The following is a 22505-nucleotide window of genomic DNA, read 5'->3' on the forward strand; positions in this document are numbered from 1 at the left end:
CAGGAGCTCAAGAAGCGCCCACAAAATGTTTCAGTTGTGGATGAGCAACAAACAAAAGCAAGAGGTAGAGAGAGAAAGAGAAAGAGAGAGAGAGAGAGAGGGAGAGAGGGAGAAGGAGAGATAGAGAGGGAGAGAGAGAGAAAGAAGTGAAAAGAGGAAGAAGCATGGAAGGTAAATGAGTGTCTGTGTCTCGGGGGAACAAGAGATTTGGAAAAGTGTCTGGATGAGATCATGGGAAGCAGAGATCTGTGTGTTTAAAATGAGGCTTAACAAGGCTAGGCCTGGTCCCGCCTCCTCTTTATGAACACACACACACACACACACACACACACACACACACACACACACACACACACACACAGAGGGCTGCACCTGTCCTTGACAAGGCTCAGCAGGAAGGGTCCGGTCCTGCCTGCCTTTTTTAAAAAGCTTGATCTCCATGGTAACGCTGGTCGCAGGTTCACTCACTCACTGCGTGTGATGTTTTTTAAAACCCAGAGAGTGAGGTAACGTCTCTGCCTCAGGTACTTTACTACTACGCCTGTTATAAAGATTATTATAGAATGGCTTTACAACACCAGAGCGGGTTGTCCCACTATGAGTGATTCGTTTTTTTATACAGCACCTTGTAAAATAAATCATTATTCTAATATTTTGAATGAAAAAGACGAATGCAGAAAAAAGTAATACATCTTGGTACTTAAGTATGAAACAAATGCAGTATATAACCATGTAACTAAGGATGCCAGTGAAAGTGTGTTGTATTGGCTCTTGCCTGCCCTGTTTTTAAATGGCAGCAATTTTACACCTTAATCCAGTTTACAGTCAATAAGCCTGTGAGAATTTTTTTTCAAAATGTCTCCTGTGACTTTGCAAGGAGCTTTTTACACCATCAGGGTTTTCTCAGGATTGTCTTGAGAATTCAAATTCTTACCAGAGAACCTGGAGGAACAAATTCAAATCAGACATACGTAGTGAATGTTTCAAAGTCTTTAGTTATGACACAGGATTTATAGTAAAAATACTCAATCAAGCCACTGTGTTTTTGAAAAGCGCTAGATAGGTTTAATTTGTATTATTAGTGTCACCTCATTGTTACATCCGTGGGTCACTCTGCTCTGAAATGCCACTTTAAAAGACTAAACATGTCATTATTCCTTATTAGGCTTATTGTGGTTACAGAGAAACACACACAGACACAGACACACACACACAGACACACACAGACACGCACACACACACACACACACACACACACACACACACACACACACCGTCCCGTTTAACAGCCAAGCAGCTGTTTCAAGTCAAGGTGAGTGGCTTCATCCGGACAGTTCAGCTGTTGCCGTGGTATCAAGTCAAGACAGTAAATCAAAAGATGGTTTCAACTTTTATTCCTGAAATGCTCTTTGGGAAACAAACGTTACATTATCAGCAGGGCTGGTTCTTCCTGTTGTAACAAATGGCTTTCTGCACGCTACACAGCACACGCTACCACATGATTGCTTTCCCTGCTGTGTTTAGTGAAGCTGGGGAAGTCATTTGCTGTTGAAAAGGTCAGGGGAACAAGGTGTGATTCTAGAGGGACAGTTTCTTGTGTGATTTTTGAAATGTCAGCAATTTTTCTTTTTTTTTTTAACTTAAATTAGGTCAAGAGTCATGAAAGCTGAGTCAATGGAGTGGTTTAAGTTGATATTACTTACTCTTGTTGCCCTTTTGACAGGTTTCTGCCTCTCATATACTGTATGTGTGAATGTGGGTATACATTAATATAAATATTGGGCCAATGTCCGGCTGTCTTAAAGTTCCAGATCAACAACATTACATCAGGCATCAAGAATAAGTGGTTTGCAATGGAATCAATTGAAATTGCTCACTTTTGAAGTTATGAATCTGACATCTGTACATTCTAAACATCAACAGTAGCTATTTTTCTCATTATGGGGAACCACCAAAATTATCAACAAAACGTTATTAATTTACTAATTGAAGTAATTTGGTTAATAATCCCAAAAATATTTGTCTACTATTTTGAAAACTTTTCTCTCCTGGCTTTGATGGTTAGAAATAGAAATCCCAGAAGTTTCTGATACTTCAGATAAATGTCTCATCTGTTTTGGTTCAACATGCTCGACATTGAGCATTGAATTATTAAGAAGCCCGTTAGTGCCCTCTGGTGGTGGTGCTGCAAAACTGCATCACATGCTGCTGCTGATTCATGTATTACTTCATATATTCTGAAAGGAATTGGTTATGTGCTCATTTATGTATAGTAATTGCAACTTTTTTTTTTCCATTTTCTGTGTTTGTTGAAAACTTAGATGCTTGTAACATCCAAATCAGAAAACAAATGGATGGTCAGTTGTATTAAAGACCTACTTCACCGGTGGGAATATGAAGGTGTATTGAACTCTGAGATCCTATGTAGTACACATTTGCAAGCATTTTAGAAATCGGTTCATTCTAGCCTGAGAAAAGGCAGAAAGAGTGTTTTATGGTCTCACTGTCTAACCCTACATTTTCCCATGTGACATCACACATGGTAAAAAATGTAGGGTTAGGATTTACAGGACAGCTTTTATAATGGTAGAACGCCGGTTTCGTATGGGTGAAGTATTCCTTTAAAGACTTGTTTGTCAGGGGAATAAACCTGTTTCTTTTATCAACGTAATAGTATATATAAGTATACGCTAAAATTATCCTAAACGTTATCTATGTGTTTTTGTGTGTGTGTGTGTGTGTGTGTTAGTAGTGAAAGAGGAGTGTGTGTCAGAGGAGGAGGAGGAGGAGGTGGTGAAGGAGATGCTGCAGCAGGGAGACACTGAGGTCATCTATCCTGAAGCTCCGGATGACGAGCAGAGTCCAGCCGAGACCGGGGGCAACGACGAGAATGGTAACACACACACACACACACTACAAGACACACACACACCCGCACACACACACACACACACACACACACACACACACACACACACACACGTTCTGTGAAGTATATTCAAGCACACCCTCGTTAAAGGTGCAGTGTGTAAAGGGTTATCGGCGTTATTTTTTTGTGTATAATCGCTTGTAAATATAAGTTGTAGTTTCTGTTATCACATTGCATTGAACTTTCTCTATCTTTATCTTTTTATAGCGTTTTATATCTACAGAGGTTCGGGGCGCGACGCTATCTTTCTACAGCAGTACAGAACGTACAAAGATAATGGTCCTTATGCGTTTTTATATCCGCCAGAAATGCACCATTTGGAAGACTGAGAAGAAGTACTATAAAACAAATCACTAAATACATCTTCACATCATCACTTGATATTGTGGAAAGACTTGAGGCAGTGGTGGATGATGTCATCTTTAGTCTCTCCTAATGGCAGGAGTAGATGACGTAGTGGTAGATGACGCCCAAATATCTGTTATGACACGCTGTACCTTTAAAACTAATCAAACCTTCACTAGGCAACTCATTCAATACAATTATAACACTAACTGGAAACTAACTTATTACTGTCTCCATCCCAGGCACCCCAGACTCCTTGCACACTTGCCCGTACTGTTCGCGGGGCTACAAGCGAAACGCCTCGCTGAAGGAGCACATCAAGTATCGGCACGAGACCAGCGAGGACAACTACAGCTGCTCCCACTGCAGCTACACCTTCACCTACCGCTCACAGCTGGAGAGGCACATGAGCCACCACCGCGGCACCAGGGACCAGGTAAACAGCAGAGCCTGAACGCACCATATGGGCCATGAACGCACCATCTGAGCCTGAACGCACCATCTGAGCCAAAAGTGGAGAGGATGCACACCATCAAATTATTCCTGATGGCTCCTTAAAAGAGCCTCAAGTTATAAATGATGATACAGTATCAAGACAGAAAAAGTTGAAAATGTTTAGTTTATTCATTTTTGGAAGTATTATGGGATGATTTGTCCCTTTTGCATTGGGTTTTCTATTTGGGATTTTACTGACAAGCAAAAAAAAATTATAAAAAAAAATAATCATCTGAGCCTGAATGCACCATCTGTGGCAATAGTGGAGGACGCATAGGGTCAAGTCATTCTTAATGGGGCCCTGAAAGAGTAAAACTAAATATTAAATGTGATCTGGTTTCAAGGCAGGAAAAGTCTTAAAATGTTAAGTTTATATATTTTTATTTTTATACAAGTATTATAGGATGATTTTCCTCTTTGTATTCAGGTTCCTATACAGACTATTACAGACCAGCATAGTACTGTTAGTTATTATTTTATATTATACATATTTCTGGGACTTTTTCACCTTTATTAGACAGTTGCAAAGGAAAGAGGTGGAGAGTAAACATGCCGTTATGGTTATATTCTTGATACTACAACCCAATGAATACCAAACACATACAGTAGAAAAACGTAGGCATCTCTCTTACTTCTAATAAAATAAAATAAATGTATGCTGCAGCTTCTCATCAGCGTTTGTTTTTCTGCCTGTCTCAGCGTCACGTTACCCAGACGACGGGAGGGTCCGGAGGAATAGTAGGAACAAGGAAGTTCAAGTGTACGGAATGTTCCAAGGCCTTCAAGTACAAGCACCACCTGAAGGAGCACCTGCGCATTCACAGTGGTGAGGGCAACACACACACACACACACACACACACACACACACACACACACACACACACACACACACACACACACACACACACACACACACACACAAACTCAGTCCAGTCTGGCACAGTCTGGGTTGATGACCGAAACACCAGGCCATTCACTTAGTTATCTGTTACCACAGTATAGTTGATTTATGGTTGTATTTAATCTGGGTATTTGAAATGCTGTTTTCACCATATCATTCCATGTTATTGATGGTTCTGGTTACACAACAGTTGCCTATTATAAAGTGAATCATGCTCACCTCTCTACAATAATAAGGGATTATTACAATGGTATTAAAGGATGTTATATAATATTCATTTAAACTGATAAGCAACTTTAAATTGTATATAGGCCTACAGTATATTTTCTAAATATAGGTATTGACATATGAAGCCTCCTTTGTTTGGTTTTGTAACAATGTGTTTTAATCATTTTAAAGTAGGCTTATAGTAACATAACAAGAAAGATGTGTGGGGATATATCTCGTTTCTTGTTGATTTACGATGTAACTATTCAAAGTATTTGCTTGGAGCAACAACAAATCAAGCTCCTCTTTGTTTTCTGATGATTATCGACTATAGCATACTAGGCTGATGTTTGGCCCCACTACGAATGTCTGTATGTTTATAAAGTACTTCTGGACTAAACTACTAGAAAAGAACTCCGCATATAAAGACGCTACTTCCGCCGTTGCATTTGAGTCTAGTCAACTTTTAGCTGTTGCACGATTTTTTTTTTCTCGAGTGCACTCGGCTACTTTCGGTTACTTCCGAGTCTAGTGTTTACTTTCGCCGACATGAGACTCGCTGGCGTTCGCTTCTCTCCTGTTGCTCTTTGCCCCTTGGTTTGAGCCTCTTGCATGCAGAGCGATGCATAGGTAACCATATAGGTAACACACTCACCCCCCTCCCCCGCCCACCCAGACTTACCTGGGCGCATGGGTGTGACGAAGTCTGCAGCGCGCGCTGTAGGTGTGTCCCCCGCAATGTGGTGAAAAGGTGAAAAGACTACAGCGAGACAGACTAGAGTGGACGCAAGTTGGGATCGTTGGGACTCCTGCTATTGCATAAACAAGTAGAATAATGACGCGTTGCAGTCAACTGGGAAATATTAAAAGCGCATACTGAAAAAATATCAGCAGAACGCCGCTCGAAGTCGGAGTTTCTCGTTGCAAATACCTTCTTAAATCGGACCTCACGAGGAGTTTGTGGCCTGTCGTTGCGCAACAATGGCTGCAACCTGGACCTATAAAAAAAGGAGGGCTGCACACATGGAGACCTACATCGTCATGTATTATGAATATGAACCACGGACGAAAAGGAAATGTAAAGTGAATTTTCATGCATTTTAATCGGATAGAACATACTATCATATCGCATAATCTGTTTTGCATGTAAATTGATATCAAATATGTCGCCAATTTGATCACGTGACGTTACCGAGGGGAAAAAAAGAGAGGTCATAAACAAGTTACTACAACATGTGCGGTAGTTTGGTCTGGCTGTGTGAGACTATAAACACGTTAAAACCATAGATAGTATATTAAAGGTTAAAACATTTAAAGAAAAACGCATTTGCTGACTTTTACAGATTAAATACTTTTTTTTTTTTTTAAATGCTCCTTTTATTATACAGGATTAATTATACAGGACTATACTATTGAAAAAAGGAAAACAAATAACTGGCAACTCAATTACAAAAAAAAAAGAGTAACTATGGATATGCACTATGTCATTTGATATATTGCAGTACAAGAGTAGGCCTACAATACCAATGCCTATTCAATACAATGTTTTATTTATTTTAATTACACATTTTATTTAATGATAAATCACATGTGTTAAGTACAATGTTATTACTTTACACACTATCTAAATAATGTATTCAATGCTTTTTTGATAAATGAAACATTTCAATTCTACTTAGAAATTTGCCAGATGTTGGTACTCAACTAGTACTAGAAAACTACTGGTGCTGGTTGTAACACATTTCACTCATGTATGATGTCAAGTCCTACTAACTATCTAAACTCATATAAACGGCATATAATAAAAATAATAACACAATAATAATCAACCTAAGTAAGATATTTTTAAGATTTAAAGATCTTTTTTTTTTTGGCATTTTAATGCTTTATTTATAGTGCAGAGGGACAAGAGATGAAATGGGGCTGAGAGGGGAATGATATGCAGAAAACCGGATTCGAACCGGGTCTGCTGCAAGGACTGAGCCTCATGGGGGAGGGGGGGGGGGGCTCTAACCACTTACCCCCCCTCCCCCTCTATGATTGAGCTTATTTTTCTTTTGTAGAGACACAAGCCCCTTTTACACAGCCAGTGAAAGCCGGGAATATGCCGGAATTTCGGCCCTCCGCCCTGCTGTATAAATGTGACCGTTGCGGAACGAGGGAAGAAAGGTGCGAGAGATTGTTCCGGGAATTTTACTACCTTGGGGGGTAGTAAGATGGCCGACACAATCAGTTCCGCCTCTCTGTATAAATGCGGCCAGCTTGTTGTTGCGGAACAGGGGGGCGTTTGACGTTCCATAGCCTACGTTCTAAACATGCGACCATGTTAGCAGTTGAAGGACGTGTGTTTAACATTAATCACGGCGGCCTGATGTCCCGTAAAAATCACCAAATAAAAGGAATGGCGTATAATCTATCTGATCATAAGGTCTGCTGCCCAATCCAAACCCCCACGCTTCATTTTGCAGAGTTTATGAGTCTATTTATGCCCAGGGGAAGTTGTACAATGGGAAAGCTAGGCTAAGCTAGGCTAAACTAGGCTGCGACCGGATCGCCGCCCTAAGTCTGAGCGTATCTCCACACTTTATTTCTGCCTACAGTAACGTGACTTCACACTGTGTGTATGTGTATGTCTGATTGGCAGATCTCTGCCCTCACAAAGAGACTCGCTCACAGCCAACCTGTCACACACAGACACAGAGGTGAAGCAGTGAGCGGATTGATTTTGTCAGTTTGGTTAACTGTCCCAGTGATGTTGGACTCAGCGCGTAGCGAGATCAACCGGCACATCGTGGGGACAGTAAAATACGGCCCTCTTACTGCAAGCTCCAGCACTTCTGCTCTCAATTCACCGGCCAGTGTTGTTGTTGTAAAGCAGCTGACCGGTGCGGCGCTAAATGTTTACGTCACACCTGACGCTGTTTACAAGCACCTCTTTCATTCCGGAACGCTGTGTGAAAAGGGCTACTGATGCGCCAGCAGGCCGGCGTTGCTTGGTTCTGTGTAAATAACACAGAAGCAAGCAAAGCCGGCATATTGGAGTGATGTTGTTCCGTCAATATGCCGCAATCTCTGTGTACAAGGGGCTACAGTTGAAATGGGGCAAAGAAAGAGGGGAAGACATGCAGAGGACTGACCCGGGCAGTATTCGTACCCGGGTCTGCTGCGGGGCCTGGGCCCGGGGGGGACGCTCTGACCACTGTGCCACAAGCACCTTGATTGAGCTTCTTCTAATATGTTCTCATTTCTCTGTGTGCCCCTCTATAGGTGAAAAACCGTACGAATGCTCCAACTGCAAGAAGCGCTTCTCCCACTCGGGCTCCTACAGCTCCCACATCAGCAGTAAGAAGTGTGTGAGTGCTGCTCCTCCCAACGGGACCCTTCGTATCAAAACCGCCCCGGCCTGCACCACTCAGAGCGCCCCTATCGTCATCGCTCCGGCGCGGGTCGTTCTCAAGGAGAAAACCGAAAGCAAACCTCTCCAGGAGCAACTGCCCGTCACACAGATCAAATCGGAGCCTGTGGAATACGAATGCAAGCCCGTGTTATCCACAACTTCAACCGGCACTAACGGTGTTGTTAACGGAGGCACGGCAACAGTGGCCCCGGCTACGACACAGCCCCAAGGTGTAACCATGGTCGTGCCTACAATGGGCCTGATGTCGCCTATTAGCATCAATATTAGCGACTTGCAAAATGTGCTCAAAGCGGCGATGGACGGAAACGTGCTAAGGCAAGTGCTAGGTAATGCTAACGGAGTGGTGACGCAAGGGAAGCAGGGAATTGTAGTCCAGCAAGGCCAGCAACAGATCATAAGTCTGCCCGCGTTTGTGGATCACGACGGAACTACCAAAATCATCATAAACTACAGTATTAGCCCCGCGAACGCAACCACCACCACTACAACACAGCCTATATCGCTTGTTGCCAAAACCAGTCCTTTACCCCTGACCACTAACAACACCACTGCTGCCGCCCCTAGCCCAAGCAGAAGAGACACATCGCCTACCCCCGAGGCGGCTGACCTCTCCATGGTAAAGACAGAGCCCATAGAGCCCTCAGTGCCCATCATGGAGACAGAGGCAGTAGCAAACACGGAAAATAAATCTGTGAAGTCTTCATTCCCAATGCCAAGAATCAGCAGCTGCGTCAGCACGTGTTTACTATGCGAAGACTGTCCCGATAACTTAGAGGCGCTACATTTGCTCCAGCACCGCAAAGCAGCCAACGGGGAGGCCGTGGACTCCGCCGCGTTGGACCCATCGTTCGCCGCGTTGCTAAGCGAGGCTGGGGTCACGCTCGAAGAGGCGCCGGTCGACGATCTACTCACGCTTTTAAAGAACTACTTTGCCTCCAACGCAAACCCCGGCGAGAAGGAGCTCACAAAGATCGCAGAGTCGGTCCGTATCCCCGTGGACGTGGTCGGGAAGTGGTTCGCCAAGATGAACTCTGGGAAAAATGCGAATACAGCCGATAAAACTGAAAATTCCCTCTCAAAGCAGAACGGCGAGGCAGAGGAAGACGGCACTAAAGATAAAGAGACGTCCGAATACGGCAGCGCTTCTCCGTCAAATTCACTTAACAACGGGGATCTGGTCATCGTTAAACAGGAACCAGAAGACCCAGAGGACGACCCAGTCTCCTCCCAGGCCGAACCCCTAGATCTCTCCCTTCCTAAAATTATCGCCCAAGCCTTAGCCACGAGTTTGGCTAAGCCCGCCAGCAAGCAGCAGGAGCATCCGTTGAACCTGACTGTATTGAGGAAGGAGCAATACGAGGGACGGACCATCTATGTCACCACGTCCCAGAGCGGGAGGCCCATTAACATCGTGGCGGCCGCGGGACAGCTGCCCACGCTGCTGTCTATCGGGGGGCAGCCTGTCTGTCTGAGCAGCATCAACACCACCAAGCAACGCACCATCCTCATCCCACAGCTCACCTACACATACGCCACGGCAGCCGGGAACACGACAGGCGCCAAGACAGTGGTGCTCAACGGACATACGGTTGGTAGTGAATTTTTATTTATTTTTTATTTTTTTCATGAGCTATTACCATAGTTACAACTGTTCTTCCTAGTGTCCACACAAAAGATAAAACAAAACAAGACATTCAACATTACATAGATGAAGTTTATCTACTTTATCTAATGTTTAGAAATGCACTACTGCAATTTCCTTATTGGGCTTTGTTAGGCTATTTTAATCGCGCATTTGAAAGTCCTTATGTGCCATTTTAACTACATTTCTTGGTTTTATTACATTAGCCAAACAAAAGATCATCAGGGTTTATGTTCCATATTCTTTTTTTGCAGGGAGATACCCACAGTTATATGTAATAGTTTAATGATGTAATAACAACTTGCCTGCCTCCATCTGCCACATGGCATTAAATTATGTGACACACACAATGACACGTGACATTTCTTTCATATTTCCAACAGGAGAAGAGTCAGGAGAGCAGCACGGAGGCGGTGGCTACATTGGAGGACCTGGCTCCACTCGTGAAGAAGCAACGGATGGAAAATGGCGTCTTCCCCTGTGATCTGTGCAACAAAGTCTTCCAGAAGGGCAGCTCTCTGCTAAGACACAAATATGAACACACAGGTATGAAGAACACACATAGGAACCCATTGTCTCAATTGAGTGTATTGTAGTCTAAAATAACACCTTGACAATCAGGGTTCCCAATTGCCATGAAACTCTTACTAAAGTTATGAAAATAAATTTGAAAATACAGTTTTTTACAGGCCTGGGAATGGTTTGGGAAAAGCTTTAGAATTTAGACCAATTTTTCACTAGTTTTAAAACAGATTTCATAAAAATTCCAAAACATGTCATATCCACAAGCCTGGGGAATGCATGTTTAATATTGTATGGCTTTCTTCGATTGACAAACATGACACATGACACACGCTCAAGAATCTCATTTGAAATGTGTAAATCATAAAATCTCAGCTTTGAAAAATATGTTGGAACCCTTAACAATGTACGTGCCGTTTCAACTTCTTTAATCAACACTTTGAAGCATCGACACTTCATATGTATAATTTGAATATCTTCTTTCAGTCAAGTATGTGTTCTGCATTGGAAGTCTGTGTACATCTCCCTCTAACTATTTTATCATGCTGTATCGTCCGCAGGAAAACGTCCCCACGAGTGCGAGGTCTGCAAGAAGGCGTTCAAACACAAGCACCACCTGATCGAGCACTCGCGGCTGCACAGCGGAGAGAAACCCTACGAGTGTGACAAGTGTGGCAAGCGCTTCTCCCACTCGGGCTCGTACTCGCAGCACATGAACCACCGCTACTCCTACTGCAAGAAGGAGGGGGCAGGAGGAGGAGAAGGAGGCCCCAACCCTGGCTCTAGGGAGGGGTCGGAGCCGCGACAACATGCCCAATCCCGTGGCCCGATGTCGGGCAGTCGAACCCCAACGCCCCCCTCCCAACTGGACTCGGAGGAGAGCGAGAGTGAGGAAGAGTATGATGAAGATGACGAGGCGATGTGTATGGATGACATCAGAGTGGTGCAGGTGGACGACGGCACGTGTGAGATCTTCCAGGGGAACTTTGAGGTTTCCGAGGATGAAGACGTAGGAGAGGAAATACCCGACCAAGGTTTGGATGGAGAGAATGCGAACGAGGATATTGCGGAGGAGGTGGAGCTCGGGGCGGAAGAGGAAGTGGAGAGAACGAAGGAGGAAGAAAAGGAGGACAAGACAGAGGCAACGGCGAACGACTGTGAAGCCGACACGGACAAAAGCAGCGGCATGGAAGGAAAGGAATTGTCGGACGAGGGAGGGGAAGTCACTGAGGAAGTGGTGGCAAATGCGGAGTAAGAGAGAAAATAAATCTAATCCGAATCAATTAAGACAAAACCGCGAGAAGGAGAGAGAGTCAATAGCGGTTGCCTGATCTTAACGGTCCACTACTGTGTATAAATAAACCCCAGGTGTGCCTGAACTTGAAAAGAGAAAAAAAAGAAGAAGAAGAAAATTGTACCTTTTTTTTTCATTCTTTCTTTCTTTCTTTCTTGTGGAAATGAATTATCAGTGTTAAAAATGTTAATAGAAAAGTAGAGATTTTAAAAAGCAGAAACTCACCCATCAACTTGTTATTATTACAGACTTGTTACTGACATCCCAGGTTGTTTTTATGATTGTTTTATTCTTTTGTTTTCATTTTTTTTTGGTCAGTGTTAACTAATCCTGTTCTTGTTTAAAAAAGAAACATTTTAACCTGTAAAGATGAGAAAGATTTCTATACCTTTTTATTGCCAATGAAGTTTTCCTAAAAAAAAAATCAGTATTTTATTGAGTTCTACGAACAAAAACCTCTGCACTACAGTATTCCTGGTTTACCTACGGATACATGCCTCATGCATTGTATGCCCTTCAGTGTTATATACGTACGCTAGCCGGCCAGATGTTGTTTATGTGTGTTAGTGTTAAGTCTATGCTAGCTAGCGTTACTCTTGTTTTCAGTTTGACTGTTAGCCTTAAGGAAAACAAAGTATTATTTTCTTTGGGGGGAGGAGGGGGGCGGGGGGTGGATGGGGAGTCGACAGGAACGTGGCTTCTGAACGCCATAAACCAAATTTGTCCTATCAGGGAACGTAGAGTCACAACCTCAGAGCCAGCATCAGGCGCGCGTGTTTTGCAAACCCACAGCGGCCTTGTAAGAGCTTGAAATGTAACAACGATCCAAAACCGAATTCGATTTTCTTTTTAAATAAAAGCCCAAATGCAATAACTTTATGCCCATAACTTAACAACTTATTACATGTTTTCAGTTATTACGTTATAAAGTGAGTGAATAATTTATGGATAAAAGCGGTAAAAGCTTCAATGTTTAGTTAAACATCATGCACAAACTTTAATCCATATACTATTGACTCAATCTATAATATAATCAAATTATTACACTATTAGGAGAAAAACATTACATTTTGCTCACTCAATAATGTAATGAGTTCTTAAATTATGGGCTAAACATTATAACGTTATGTGCTCAGCATTTATACAGTATTATCAACTTGGCTTAATCCATGTCTGTATAACCGGCCCTTAGGGTTTTATTACTTTTTTCTTTATACTTTTCAAATTGTTGTTACATTTCGTCTCTTACAGGTTTTGTAAGGGTGGAGTGAGAATTTTCAGGAAGACTCACTCCTCACCCGGCTCAGCTGTGGTGGTGACCAAAAACACGCGCCCAATTCTTAACCGGGCTTCTCCTTATTTTTTGGTTTTGACTTTTTAAGTTTATGAGTCGATGTTTTATCAGTGTTATTAGCTTAAATATATGAAGTCATACTGTATGTGAAGGAGCAGGGGCTGTTTACCTGCTACAACCCCGATGCCTCCAGCCTTATGCAAAGACCTGTGTGCTGTTAAAAGTGCCATTGAAACCAGTGTTATCATTTCTAAGTCACACATGTAGCCTAGCCGCCAGTATTATGTTTCCTCTGTTACTACACACGAGACCCCATGTTGACTAATGTCTGTCCACTTGCACACAACAGCAAAGTTTGCCACAATATCAGCAAGAGACTAAAACTCCTGTGAAATTACTTTGGAATATTTTTCAACGCCTTTTTTGAAAGTATTTGCGCCACACGACACAACGGAACGTGGGAAACAAAGTATTAGGGCTTTAACGGACAACTTTGTTTAGTCTGAAAGATGAGACTTTTTTCACCAGTTTCCAATTATATTCAGTTTAAAAGTATATATAAAAAAACAGAAAAAGCAGCAAATTTAGTAAAACTGCTGGGATGCCATCAGTTTATGAACTGTCAAATCATTTAACCAATCAATTCATTGACTGATCGTCTCAGCTCTAAAAACTCTTTTAAAATAATCATGCTTCTAGTCCCGATACCTACAATTTCACATTCTATCATACTATACTTTTTTTTAGAAATGAATATTTGCTGCTGAGGAATATTTTTCAGTTATGGCCTCAGTAATCAACAGTATCCAAAAAATGATCAGTATGTAAGTAGGGAAATGTGTGGAAACTCATTGACTCCAGGCTAAGCTAACCTGTGGATATGAAAAATGCCTCGAGATAATCAGTTTCCCACTGATGTTAATGTTCAACATATTAATTAAATAATTAATATGTTGGACTTAATGTCACAAGTTAAAGTTTACAATGTTTACAGAAATGCTTTTGTTGAAGCAAATTGAAAAATTACGAAAAAAAATTAGATACATTTTTTAGCCAAAATTGAGACAAGCATTTTATAGTGAAGTTATAAAAGTATTCAGACTTGTGCACTTGTTTTCTGATAGTCAACAAAACATTTTAAAAAATTGTGGCATGCTGTCCCGCACTTCAGGTAACAAACATTAGTGAATGTGGTCTCTGTTTAAGTGTTTTTCAGTTGGTTTTACCGAACAGTGTTTATAATGTAAGTATGTTTCAACTCATTTGTTTCTATGTGTGTGTCCTCTGTATGTTTTTTTCAACAATGGCAGTATTAGAACCCTTTTCACAGATTTAAAAAAAAAAAAAAAACTTACAGTACCTGTTTAGTTTAGACGACTTTTTTATATTTATGTCTTATTTTTTTATATTTTCTTTTATGGTTATTTATTACACATTGTAGTGTACATTACTGTAGTTTGGATTGATACAATAATATATTTTAGTATGGAAAATAATCTCAAACAAACAAACGGAAGAAAAAAAAACTCCCAACATGTGGTTCTGGGAGTCGAAGTTTGTTTTAACAAAAAAAAATTATTAAAATCATAAAAAGGTAAAAACGTGTATTCTGTAAACATACATGACTTCTGTTTTAAGCTAAAAAAAACATGAACTAGACAGGAATGAAGTGAGGAATAGAAACTGTTACATGTGCATCCGCCTGTTGCGTCGTTATGAAGCTACTGAATTCTAAAAACTCTGTGATTTTAAAAAGCATGAGTCGTTGCCGTTTTAATGAAGGATATTGTTATTACTCCTTTTTTTTCTATATTTGGAAGCCAAATTTAGATTGTCCCGGTCCCGCCACCGATTTTATTTTTTTCTGTTCTGTGCCAACTTTATTGTCCCATTGTTGTACTGTCGAAGGCTGCATATCATTCGTCCTGTCCTCACCCTTTGTAAATCCACTGTCTTTTTGTATTGTTTTTATTTTTTATTTTTGCTCCATTTTTATGACTCCCCATCACAATAAAATATAAGATATACTTTCTGAGTGACTTGTTTTACTCACTCATCCTTCTTATTTATTGGTCTACTGGGGGTAAAACGTGTTTGCATGTTTTGGCTTAGCAGCAGGACTGTCCAGTATGCATAAAGTCGTACATTTGAACTTCACTGTCCTACTCACTCTAGCCAAACAATCTAGACTTTAGGCTGTAAACGTACTTGGGCACGGTACAGATGGCCTAGTGTGAGTGCGCCCTCAGTCATACAGTATATCATCTTTCGTCTAACCAAGAAATTTGGACAAGTTGGTTCTCATCCACACATTTTTTAAAGAGCTTTTTCAAGCTGTACATCTTTCTTTAAGACTCATGAAACTTAATAACACCAACGCAAACAGGAGAAGGTACACCACTCAGTCCTGCTCACTCCAACAGGAAACGTTCCTCTTATTTAAGAATGTAACGGTTTACTGCAAATTGTTTTGTGCAAATTCAGACACACACTCACACACACACACACACACACACACACACACACACACATAGGTTACTGCATTCATTATAACAATGAATCTTTTTGTTGACACTGACTGATATTTCTATTTAAATCAAAATTAAGATGCATCACTAGGTGGCACTAGAGGACCAGGCAACACACCTTCCCAATGCCACAACAAGAATTGAAGTCTGCAGAACACAATGTAATAAGCAGAAATCGGAGCTAATCATTTATAAATGATTGATTTATGAGCAATGATTATTAAATTAATCCAGTGTCTTCTCTGTGCTCAGCTCTCTATCCAAATATAAACCCATGAAATCTAACCATCCCTATTTTATCCTCTGGGAATATGGGAAATTATCTGCATGGCTGGTTTCAGTGTGAACAAGTTATGATGTGAAATTAGAGGAAAAATCAATTATAGGACTTTGAGTGGGAGGGTTATAGGCAGACTAGGCAAGGCAAGTTTATTTATATAGCACAATTCAAACACAAGGCCACTCAAAGTGCTTTACAGGGGCAAGATTAGAATACATAAAACACATTAGAAGACATTTAAAAGCGAATGAAAAGAAGTAAAACATTTAAATAAAATAAAAAGTACAGGTTAAAATGGAAACAGAAAAGTTTTCAGACTCGATTTAAAAGAACTGAGGGTTGCAGCAGACCTCAAGTTTTCTGGGAGTTTGTTCCAGATATTTGGTGCATAAAAACTAAAAGCTGCTTCTCCTCGTTTAGTCCTAACTCTTGGGACTGTAAGTAAACCTGTCCCAGACGACCTAAGGGCTCTGGACGGTTCATAACGTATCAGCAGATCAGTAATGTATTTTGGCGCTAAACCATTTAGTGCTTTATAAACCAACATCAGTATTTTGAAATCAATTCTTTGAGTGACAGGAAGCCAGTGTAAAGACCTCAGAACTGGGGTAATGTGATCCACTTTTTTGGTTCTAGTGAGGACTCGAGCAGCAGCGTTCTGACTAAAGCAACTGCAGAGCTTTCTCTGAGCCAGCAATGACTAGATCAAATAAAAGCAATACTAATAAAACTACATATTTCTTTACATACTGTACATATGCTTTTAATATTGGTACATTATTACTACATATTTAATAAATGTTTTCAATAATAATACATTTTTAATTATTTTATTTTATCTCATGTGTATTTGTTAGGGAAAGGTGCTACCACATAGATACTTGAACAACAAATATCCAATGTAGGGGAGAACGGGGTAATTTGTCACGCGTAATTTGTCACGCGGGTTGGTTGTCACAATCGTTATATCTCGGAACCAGAAGGCGCTGTCTGTGAAATTTTGGTATGTAAATATCCAGAATTGGGATCAGAGGTCACCTACATAGTCTTCCTTGGAGTTAGACTGCTGAATTTGAGGTGAGACGACTGTTTGTGTTTTTCATGTCAAATTGAAAATATTTAGCTCCTCAGTATTTTTCTTCTAGGCTTTTACACAATGGGTTTATAACAAAACACTTGTTACCCATACAAAGTGTGAAGGGTAAACTATAGTTTAGATTGTGGTTAGCAAGCTAATTAGTTGTCAGATGGTTGTTGGCCTTGATGTTAGCAAGAAATTCAAGTTAGGGTTGGTCGTCAAATTTTTTGGGGGGTTGGTTGTCACATGTTATCTCAAGGCTGCAGCTAGAAAAGGAACCCAATAACGAAATAAATTGTCAAGCTGTATCCTCACTGACACCCCAGAGAAGGAAAGAATAGAGCAGGAAAAGGCAGCTAGCATGCAAAAGAAAAAAGGGCAACAAAATCAAAACAACCCAGTGCATCCCAAACTAGACCAGCTGCCAAGGCTACAGTAAGTTATGTAGGCCTATTTGTCAACTTGACAATGCAATTAAACTTTCTAATGTAGTTCTACTTGCTTGCCTTCTTTTTAAGATTATTCCCATTAAGATAACATTGTGACAAACAACCCCATAGTGTTTGACAACCGACCCCTTGATGGGGTTGGTTGTCACAATGTGTAAGGGTGTCTTTGATGATTAGTTTCTTCTTTATTACAATAAGATAGAAAAAGTGAGGGGTACACATTTCAAGCCAACACCTTAAGCTTCAATTTAATGTAGGAATGACTATTGAAAGATGTTTAGTTGATAAGCAATTCTCACTAGAGTAAAAAGTGTGCCTACTTACCCCGTTCTCCCCTACAGCATCATACTGCTTATTTCTAGAAGGGCTTTTAAACAATCTTAAAAAACACACATATGAATATTAATAAACATACAAGCACATAGGCCCACATATTAAAAAAGACATACAAGCACATACACCTGTACCAAGCCCTCTTTTCTTTCTTTTTATAATTTTATGATGAGCTAAGAATGTGACCTAAAGTTTTCTGAAGCCTGATGTTACACTCCCGGTTCTCTAGGTGGCGGTATGGTTTGGTTGGTTTGCGATCCGCATTAAAACACAGAGAAGAAGAAGAAGAAGAAGACCAGCGGAGGACCGGATGCAACTTGCCACAACAATTGAAGCGAATTGAAGTGTGCAACTAGAAAAAACATTAGCAGAACACCACGCGAATTCTGAGCCTCTCGGTGCAAATCAAATACATTTTCGAAGAGTTTGTGACCAGTTGCACAACCACAGCTGCACACTTGGAGCAACCTGGTATCACGCAAAATATCACGTGAAACAGATACATTGGTCTACGTCGCAAAGCTGTTACGTTTTGCCTGAGCAAAGCGTGAAGGGAACACGCTTTCTTCCTCTCTCTTCCCCCCTACCGGTAAAATGAGGAGCATGCTTCAAATGTATTTTTAATTTATATAATATCTTTGTTTCAAAGTTTTTTTTTTATAAGATTGACCATTGATGTTGTCCTGCTACGTATATTTATATAGTGGTGAAATTGAAAGCAACTAATGTGAGACTTAGTAAAAATGTCTGTTCGGAAAAGGTCCCTTTCAAAATAGCTAGTTGGTTGTAGCCTGCAGTTAACTTAAACAATAATGTTTGTACTGTGGGGCTATTCTATCACTTAAGGCTTACACATCCCTGCCAAATTAAGTAAATAATCGTGAATGATCATGTTGGCTTAACAATGTATTGATTCAACTAGGTTTAGTAGATATCAACTGTACTTTTGAATGTGACGTAACATGGATGATTGAAGAGAAGGTCCATTAAGCATAATTTTACATTATTTTGTCTCTTGTAAAAGTTCTAACATAACAACTCCGGAAGTCTTGTTGCAAGATAAATTATTGATAGTGTTTTCATTTTCCTCTGTTACAGATCCCGTCTTTTCCTGCCCTTTTATTATCCATCCATTTTGATTAAAGAAAAACAACTCTTTTATATACTACATAAACACAGACGATACACACACACAGGCATATACTCACTCACTCACTCAATCACTCACTCACTCACTCACTCACTCACTCACTCACTCACTCACTCACTCACTCACTCACTCACTCACTCAGTCTGTCTCCGTGGCTAAAAATGCCAAGGCGGGGGTCGACGAAAAAAAAGTGTGTAAAATGTGACACACTTATGAATGTTGCATGTAAACAATGCAAGGCTTGTCTAGCTAGCCAGCCATATAAGACTAGACTTGCAAAAAAAATAGAAAACTTCGAAAGTAAGCGTGAGAGCTGGGTCCAAAACCAACACAAGAACAGGAACAGAACTCAAGTTCGGGACCAGGCTAACGTGTTGGTATGTAAACTGCATCCATTATTCTCATGAAGTTCACCCTGCATTCCAATCCCCATACTTCCCTACTATTTAGTATGCCAAAAAAAGGATTTAGGATGTCCTAATATATGCACGTCAATTGTAGTATGCTGAAAATACATAAATGTCCCACTAACTCCAATAGCATTTTGGAGTATTCGTCTTTATTCTTGACATTTTATTTAAACATTTCTCAACATAATGAAAAAAAATCTTCCTTATCTGATTTTTTTTTTCTCTCCTGTGGCCCTTAAACTCTTCTGTACTTAGTATGTAGTGTAGTAAAAACAGAAAGTATGTGATTTGGAACGTAGGGATAGTTTTCATTTGTTGCTATAATTTCGCCATATACATTTAAATATAATTTTTTTTATTGTCTTCTCATATGTGTTGTTGTGTATTGTATATTTCAAGCTTGAGAAATTGCAGGCCCTTGGATGGAGGCCCGTTTTATTCCTGGCAACACTTAAAAAAACGCAAAAGAGCTGGGCCTCTGAAGTGTTTGCCCCCCACTGTCATCTGTCTGAGACGTCTCTGGAGTGTCTCGAAGGGATGAAGGCACTGTATGATGTTGTTGTTAAAGGTAATATTTTTTTTTATTATTTATAAAAAAAATACATCTATATATTTTAAGCCGTCGAGGCCCTTTTGAGTGGGTTGTGGATATATGTGTGAATAAAAACTTTCTGAGAAATACTACAACACATTGACATCACAGAAGGACGTCTGCAACGATATTTGATGCTGAGAGTGGGTGGTCCATACGCAGTGAGCACCTGACACCCACCAATGTTCTCCTTATTACTTTGCTAACAGCTGAAGTTTGCTCGTCATCTCGCTGACAACCCCAGCAAAGCATTACTGTCATTGAGGCTTTTTTTATAGTGGAGCACTTTGATATTTATTTGCAGTCAAATCACAGTAAAATCTCTGCCCTCTCCTGAAATTGACTACGAATGATTTACGGACCTGATTTACGGTTAACCTGATTCTGCCATTCTGTTTATTAATATTCAGCAAAATAATTCAGAACAATGCTGATCCCCTAAAGGCTTTCTGGTATTCCAAATTGCTCTTTTAAGCCGCGTTCAAACCAGAAATAACAGGAAGGTTTTACTGCAAACGTTATTTCGGCCACTAGGGGGCCATCTTTTGCAACAGGCAGTCGGGACCAATGTCAAATCTCACTTTCCGCCACTTCTGATCTGCTAAGGGGGATCTCCAAAGTTCTTTCAAGGAGAAAAAATGTATTCAAAACAGAGAAGTTTGATGAAATACAATAGGCCTTTCACATTGTTGGTTCTCAGGTCCTAACAAGTCAAAAGTATATTATTCTCTAGATAACTCTGTTGTACTCCTATGAAGGTTGGACCCCCCAAGAAACACCTGCAGCAGCCTCAACTAGGCTTCCACCCTGTCCTATAGAGACACCTGCAGGAGCCTCTTCAAATGGTCTTCAACAAGGTATGCAGATACTGTACGTGATACCGAGTTCAACTGTGATGTCCCTAATATTAAATACATTCTAACTAATAATCAACCTAATGTAAGTTGTGATTTAGCTGCTTTTAATGTATTTTTTTCTTTCTCATTTCTCTGTGTGCCCGTCTTCAGGTGGAAAACCGTATGAATGTTCCAACTGCAAGGAGTCCTTCTCCCACTCAGGCTTCTACATTTCCCATGTCACCAGTAAGAAGTGTGTGAGTGCTGCTCCTCCCAAGGGGACCCTTCGTATCAAAACCGCCCCGGCCTGCACCACTCAGAGCGCTCCGGTGGTCATCGATCCGGAAGAGAAATCCCAAAGCAAACCTCTCCAGGAGCAGCTGCCGAATGTCACACAGATCAAATCGGAACCTGTGGAACACGAATGCAACTCTGCGATACCGGCAACTTCAACTGGGACCAACGGCGTTGTTAACGGAGGCACGGCAACAGACCTCACCATTGCACAGACAGAGCCGGAATCAGTGCCCTTTATGGAGACGGAGGCAGATGCCCAAATGCCAGTAATCCAAAGCACCACCAGTATGTGTTTGCTATGTGAAGACTGTCCCGATTACCTAGAGGAGTTACACCTGCTCCAGCACGGCAAAGCAGCCAATGGGGAGGCACTCTCAAATCAGAACGGAGAGGCAAAGGAAGTCGGCACTAAAAATAATGAAACATCAGCATACGGCAGCGCTTCTCTGTCAAATCCACCACTTACCATCACTGTTAAACAGGATACAGAAGACTCCCCTATCTCCCAGGCCCAGCTGCTAGATATCTCCCTTCCTAGAGACATACCTGAAGGCTTAGAGACGAGTTTGGCTAAGCCCGCGAGCAAGCAACAAGAACAGCCGTTGAACACGACTATCTTGAGGCAGGAGCGACTTGAGGGTCGGACCATTTACGTCACCACGTCCCAGAGCGGGAGGCCCATTAACATTGTGCCGGCACCGGGTCATCTGCCCACACTGGTGGCCATCGCGGAGCAGGGCACAATGGGCTGTCTGAGCGCCAATAACCCAACCCCCAAACGCGCCGTCCTCATCCCACAACACATATACCCAAACGCCATGACAGCTGGGAACGCTACCGGACCTAAGACCGTCGCACTCAACGGACATAAGGTTGGTAGTACATTTAAAAAAAAAATTTAGTGTCACCATAAGTTATTACCGTCAACACAAGATTAAACAAAACAAGACATTTCTGCCTGCTGCACCTCTGTCGGGTTGTCTCCGTTATATGGCTTCATATCAGGACAGGTCCCGAGGTATAATTTTCTAAGGACGACACAACCAAAAGAAGAATTTTAATACATTCACCATCCAGACCTCTCAGACCTCTCAGACTACCTTGGTTCTCAAACTGTGATCAATCAGCTAAATTACCTCCCTTTTTTCTTTTTCATTTCATTCAGCAGAATGACCCAGACCCGGCTCCACCCATGAAGAAGCAACGGTTGGAAAATGGCGTCCTACCCTGTGAAATGTGCAACAAAATCTTCCAGCTGCTCAGGCACCAATATGAACACACAGGTATGAACGCACACAGGAACCCCATTGTCTCAATTAAGTGTATTGTAGTGTAAAGGTGCATCCACACCAAAAGCGTAGCACGTGATAAGAGGTGTAGAAAAATCGCCATTTTAACATAGGAAACCATTGGTTTAAACACGTATAGGCGTTTCAGAGTATAAAGCGGCACCGAGTAACACCGGTAACACCATTTTTCCAAAATTCTGTATTGAGGAAATGTT

The 22505-nt window shown here is 41.2% G+C and overlaps 1 protein-coding gene across 1 annotated transcript in view; it reads left to right on the plus strand.

Moving 5' to 3' along the window:
• The window catches only part of zeb1a (zinc finger E-box binding homeobox 1a), a gene marked incomplete at its 5' end in the record, with an annotated part of 60482 nt that extends 48219 nt beyond the window's left edge, over positions 1-12263 (plus strand). Inside the window, 6 exons of the mRNA XM_080033993.1 lie at positions 2753-2893; positions 3517-3710; positions 4469-4595; positions 8146-9884; positions 10322-10484; positions 11021-12263. Coding sequence (XP_079890119.1) covers positions 2753-2893; positions 3517-3710; positions 4469-4595; positions 8146-9884; positions 10322-10484; positions 11021-11715 — 3059 coding nt within the window. The 3' untranslated portion in view covers positions 11716-12263. The remainder of the gene's footprint in view (positions 1-2752; positions 2894-3516; positions 3711-4468; positions 4596-8145; positions 9885-10321; positions 10485-11020) is intronic.
• Positions 12264-22505: the final 10242 nt, after the last annotated feature.

Source organism: Ammodytes marinus, assembly GCF_949987685.1.
Source record: "Ammodytes marinus genome assembly, chromosome: 9".
NCBI lineage: Eukaryota > Metazoa > Chordata > Actinopteri > Uranoscopiformes > Ammodytidae > Ammodytes > Ammodytes marinus.